Source organism: Coregonus clupeaformis, chromosome 31 (genome assembly GCF_020615455.1).
Source record: "Coregonus clupeaformis isolate EN_2021a chromosome 31, ASM2061545v1, whole genome shotgun sequence".
NCBI classification, from domain to species: Eukaryota; Metazoa; Chordata; class Actinopteri; order Salmoniformes; family Salmonidae; genus Coregonus; species Coregonus clupeaformis.
The window spans coordinates 19,527,255-19,533,254 of NC_059222.1; the positions used below are offsets into that span (position 1 = coordinate 19,527,255).

Below are 6,000 nucleotides of genomic sequence, written 5' to 3' on the forward strand. Positions count from 1 at the left end.
ATACTTAATTTAGAATGCTTATATGATGCTTTTGTAATTACTCATCAAAGATCTATAGATCAAGATTGAGTTGGAAGATATTAATACAGGTGGCATACCTAACAAGGCCTCTAGTCTTGGCTACATGATATTATGCAATACACAATATACTGCATGCAGCACAGGAGGTTGTGGCACCTTAATTGGGGAGAACGGGCTTGTTAATTACTGGAGCGGAATGAGTGGAATGGTATCAAATACATCAAACACGGTTTACAGTTGTTTGATGCCATTCCATTTGCGCCGTTCTAGCCATTATTATGAGCCATTCTTCCCTCAGCAGCCTCCTGTGGCATACAGGTACTGCAAATATTCTACACATATGTGCCTATTGTAGTTGCTCCATCTCTTTTCTTTGCATGTGCATGTGGAAAGCAGTCCTTCATCTTCTTCCAAATGCATATTGTTTTTTATGACTGGAAACTTTCTGAAGGAGGTAAAGCCATTGGAGATGTAAAAACATCATAGGTCAAGCATTCCCTGGTGACCTCTTCCAGGAAAAACGCAAGACACCTTAGAGAATTAGGAACACCTGCATGTCGGGCTTGCAGGAGCACAACCACTCATTAACAACCTTACAAACAACCATTAAACAATGGTTGTATAATGATTAACCTATTTTGCACTGGAGGGTAGGTTACTTGAAATTCTTGAATTTGCCTACTAGATAGGGCCTACAGACCTATAGGGGCCTATAGCCCTGTTGGGCTATCCTGTTCTAGAGGAAGGGGAAGAGGTGCATTTTCTGTAAACTGTAGGACTACTATTACCTCTTGAAATGATGGAAAACGATAAATAATCGTGTTGTGTTTTTGTTTAGATAAAGGGGAGCTGTTGGGTATTGTTAGTAAGACAGACAACGGCCCAAAAGAGAATCCATATATCTTACCTTCGCTGCAGTCTTTGCCCTGGTAGTCAGTCTGCGAGCAGTCGCACATTGGTTCATCGTTAATGACATTGCAGACCCCTCCATTTAAACACATGTTGGCTGCTGCACCGCAAAGGTCGTTAATGACCCCCGCGCTGTTTAAGAGCGCCGATTCCGTATTGTTGACCTTTATGTCCGTTATCCATCCGATAAAAGGCACCTGGTCCTTGACCACAGCTGATGTTAACCTTAAAGCCACAGATCGTAATTCCGGTGGTATTCCCCCAAGAAACAGGTGGCTGAAGACAGTCATATCCCGTCTTTTCGACTTCACTTCGACCCACTTCACTTCGTTGTCCACCATTAGCGTTGTGTTTTTAAAGTTTCTCCGTATTGTCACAGCGTGCCACTGGCTGTCATTGACCGCTGTGTTGGTTAGTACCGTTGCAGGCTCAGCGCAGAAAATGGAGAATCGAAGACTGAGTTTACCGTTGTTGATTAGAAGTTCTAAAAAGTCGCAGAATCCCTCGTCATCGAAGTACACTAACAGCCCGTGGGAACTCTTGGTTTTCATGTTGAAGCTCATTTCACTCTCACAACATGCATTCCACATCGGAAACCTGGCCCACTGGCCCTCTGCGCCTGTAAACTCCATAGAGGCCCCCATGTCTACCATACAGCACAAGAGAAGGCCTACCCATATTAGATGGGCGCCATGCCGCATTACAAGAACCATGATGTGACCAAATTGTTCTTTAGGCCTAGGCTACAATACCGCTGAATCAGATTTCAGACGGAATTTTATTTTATCAAACTAGATGAAGTTAGGGCGAAGTGTGATGTAATACGCTGACTGACCACTAAGAATTGTGGATGTGTGCTGACACATTGTAAACCTAAATCAATTATTTCGTTGTCATAGCCTACCAGCCAGCTACACTAGTATCCCGAAGAAAATACCATCTTTGCATATAGGACCACTTCTCTGTCACGCCTAAAGCCCAACTTCTCGGTCCTATTTTTTATTTTATTCTGTCAATATTTTCTGTCTCACTATTTACTTTATTTTACAATCCAGATGTTCTTCCAAAAACAGGCAATGGTGATTCAGAATCCAATTCCCATTAGGCCTTTTATTTTTCTTGATTTTGGAATTGTTCTTATTTTCGGTGCCAGGCTGTTAGAGCGCAGCAGTTGGTTCTACTGCTGTTGAAACGGCGTCAATAACCATCCTATTCACACCAGCGAGATGTGGCGGGCATCCAGAGTCATTGCTTTTGGCTTCTCACCCTGCATCCTCCGCCAAACAGAACGATTGTTATTGTTTGATTGATAATCGCATGGAGCTTTTCTTTTTTTTCCAAGGCCAGTCTCTGATCCAAAAAGATTAGGCTTCCAACATAATGAGAAGACGATCTGTAAAAGAAAAAAAAAAATAAGAACGGACAGTTCATTGTGTTTTAGAAACATTTTGGCTACCAATTTGTCATATAATGTTAGCCACCTGACATAATTATGATATATACAGTAGAGGGTGAAAGGAGAGCCCAAGGAATGTTGGGGAGCTGCGGTCGCGAGTCGATTGAAAGCACAGGAATCTCGGGGTCTAGACTCAGTATGGCCAGGCAAATTATGTATTTTCGTTGCAAATTGAGCACATTCGCCCACACGTGCACGTCCGTATGTGTTCTATATCAATGGAAGATGTATTCTGTCTCAAAATGTAGCCTACATCGTTAGTGCAGATACGTTCTCTTTGCTCACACACATTATTTGCGCACACACATTCTTTGCGCACAAGGCGGTCGCATATCCAACAAATGTCAGGGAAACCTAACATAAGTAAAACATTTATTGTTAGTCTACACCTGTTGTTTACGAAGCATGTGACGAATACAATTGTATTCGATTTGATTTTCATGTAGGCTATGTATTTATGAATGTTTTACTGCAATTAGAAGCAACTTTCTCAAAGCAAATCGAAGCAGCTCACAATTACGTAGACATCAAGTAGCAATATCCACCACTACTAGGCCTACATCATTTAATTCAAATAAATCTAGAGATCATTTGGAATTGTAAATAGCTTATTCGAAAAAGTCGATCAAAATAAGTCTACAGCAGTAGCCTGTCTTATCTAACACACTTCTTTCTCCCCATAGCTATCCCAGGGGGGAGCGGATACTTTTACCTCCCTCTGTCAACCTTAATAGGTCGCCACAGGTGACGGTATTATATGCCTCACAAAATGCCCCGCATCCAAGCAGCAGCATCCACAATCCTCTCAGCACAGGAACATTCCATGAACTCTGTCATTCCATAAGTGGATCGCATTCTAAATGTTGCGTTAGATAGGCCTAAGTATTTTTGTTATTCCAGAGTATTTGCATGTAATGAACCTGCTGGAATTTTGTATGCAGGTTTCCTCATTATTTCATATTGTGTTTAACTCAGACATTCCTGTAGAATTCAGACAAGCACATTAATTCAGAATTTTCAAAGGGGACGAGTAGCCTACCAGACCTCGGTTCAAATACCATTTTAACTATTTAAGTTACTTTCACATACATTTCGAAGTAGGTATTTGTTCACAAAGGAGTAGCCTAAATTAGGAAAGTATTGGCATGTATGGCATGTATTTTTATAGGAAATTATTTGAAAACAGGCCTTGACTACTCTCAAATACTTCAAATCGAAGTTGTTGAAGTCGGCCACATTGTTTGAAAATACTAAAATACACAGAAAATAAGTAGTCTATGTAAAATACACATACTTAAATACGCATACTTAAATACGCATGTATTTGAACCCATAAAATGACCTTTCAATCAAACAATCAAAGAAAATCGTTCCATCCAAATAAGCTATACAGTTTGCTAGAAGCCAAAATAGATGGGGGATCGGGGACTGGAAAGGAGTTACGGAGATTCAACCCATATCAAGTCAAATATACCATAATATAATGATAGAATGGCATGAAGATAAACATGAGATTCCATAGCTGGTCCCATTACACTGGCTGTCTCACTCTCAACACATCAGATCATATTAAATAGATATGTGCCTTCTACAGCAAACAAAATGAGCATATAAACGTGATTTTATAAGGCACTTGCCAACATCCCTTTAATCTAGCTAAAAATAATGAAATAAAATCTGGTGATGACACATTTCCAAACGATTGTGCATTTTTTATAAGTTTTCATCTGCTATTCCGTTGCCCGTCTAGCAGCTCAACCTATTAGAGAAAAATGCAATCATACATGGAAAAAACAAGGTCTCTTTTACCTGCATCTACAACCCAATCATGCATGGATATCCAGGAACGACCCAAATCAGAACCCAAGTACTCTTTTTCCTTACCAAAGTACTGGATTATAATATCTTGTTTCGAACACCGCCTTTAATCTTAATTAGGCTACCCACCAAATAACATCACCATGCAGTGATCTCCGACTCAAACTACCCCAACAGACCCACACAAAAAACCCTCAGCCTCACACTATTTTAGAAAACTGTGAATCACCGCATCATTGAGCATCAGAGACCGAAAAAAGAAATGGGTTCTCTCTCCTATGTTCAAAAATGTACCAACACCTTCATAACAATTGAAAGAAGTCAACTCATAAAGGTACTTTACCTAGGTTATTCCCCCTTTTTGATCCAAGAAAACGAAACAAATGTAGATAAACAGAGTCGCGGGAAAATCCTGTAATTTTGGTGAGGGGAAAACGGAGCAAACAGTGCAATCTGCCTCCCTGCTGCGCTCTGCCACAGACTGTCAGAAGGCAGAGACAGCGAGCGGATCACGTGTCTCTCTCTCTGTGTGTAGCTGCCTGGCTGCGGTCTACTTGGGAGGGGAGGGGCCGAATTCTGCAGCACCTTGGACAGCGCCGTGCGCCGCTGTGCAGGTTGACGTTTATTGTCATGAATCTTGTCCTGGAGGCAGAACTGAGCAATTTCCGCTAGATGGGGGCAGCTGCAAAGTCAAAATTGGCTATATCATGAAAACAAAAATGTGCTTTTTGGTCTTCATTTAAGGTTAGGGTTAGGCATTGGGGTTAGCAGTGTGGTTAAGTTTAGGGATAAGGTTAGGGTTAGGTTTCAAATGAGATTTTATGACTTTGTGGCTGTGCCAGCTAGTGACCACTCTGCAGAGCTGCCTCCAGGGCAAGATTCATGACACTACATGCCAACATGCCGCGGCTGCTGCGGAACGAATAGAATACATATTCATCCACATTCACCAACCGATACCAACCATCGCCTCGGCAGACCTACGTGATTTCACATTTCGTTACAAAACATGCACGAAATATATATCGATTCATTAGAGAGACAGGTGGGGAAAAAATAAGGGTGCGGTGCAGGGAACATTAGTATTCTGTCGGCAACGGGGGGTGGAAAACGGAAGAGAGAGAGCGGAGAGAGGAGCGATGCAATGTAACAGCATCAGGCTGCGCAGCGAACGGATGTGGCGACGTTTGAGGCTGGCAGGGAGTTCTCTTGATAATGGGATTTTTCTTAACATCAACACATTCTGTGAGTTGAAGCAGTGTAGGCTAAACGACATCATTGATTCCCTCGGGTAAATGGAACACAGCGAACTAAAACGGACACTGTCATTTAGCAAGTCTTATAACAAGCAGGCCAACAAGAGCATACAGGCTACAGCTCTGTAAAATGATCAGCTCTTGCTTGTTATAGCCTAAATCTATACTACAGTTAAGGAATATGATCATAATAGCCTACTTTTGGAGTGGTGATATTTTAATATGTTTGATATGATATATAGGCTAATAAACAATCTAAAACATTGAACCATTAGGTCTACTTAATGTTTTAAAAAATATGTTTGTTGTAGTTTGGCAAAAGACCCCGGCTACACATTTAATCGTCTCATTCCAGCCCTCATTCAGAACATATCCCCATGACCAAAGCGTGAGTCCGGTATTTCATGGCATAAATAAAAGGCAAATAGCAGTCTTGGCGGTAACATTTGACCCACTGAGGGACGCTCACGAGAACTATTCTAGATTGGTGTCTGAAGGCATCGAGATCCAATCAATCGTTCGATTCAGCAGGGAGGTGCG

General features: G+C 41.6%; 1 protein-coding gene across 12 annotated transcripts in view; it reads right to left on the reverse strand.

The window, feature by feature from the left end:
* Nucleotides 1-4,685, reverse strand: part of LOC121547681 (neurexin-1a) — a 558,882-nt gene extending 554,197 nt beyond the window's left edge. For all 12 annotated transcript variants that reach the window (XM_041859073.2, XM_041859072.2, XM_041859069.2 and 9 more), the window contains exons 1-2: nucleotides 4,548-4,685; nucleotides 929-2,323 (exon numbers count right to left, since the gene is read on the reverse strand). In XM_041859073.2, the coding sequence (XP_041715007.2) occupies nucleotides 929-1,643 (715 nt within the window). In that variant the 5' untranslated portion in view covers nucleotides 1,644-2,323; nucleotides 4,548-4,685. The remainder of the gene's footprint in view (nucleotides 1-928; nucleotides 2,324-4,547) is intronic.
* Nucleotides 4,686-6,000: the final 1,315 nt, after the last annotated feature.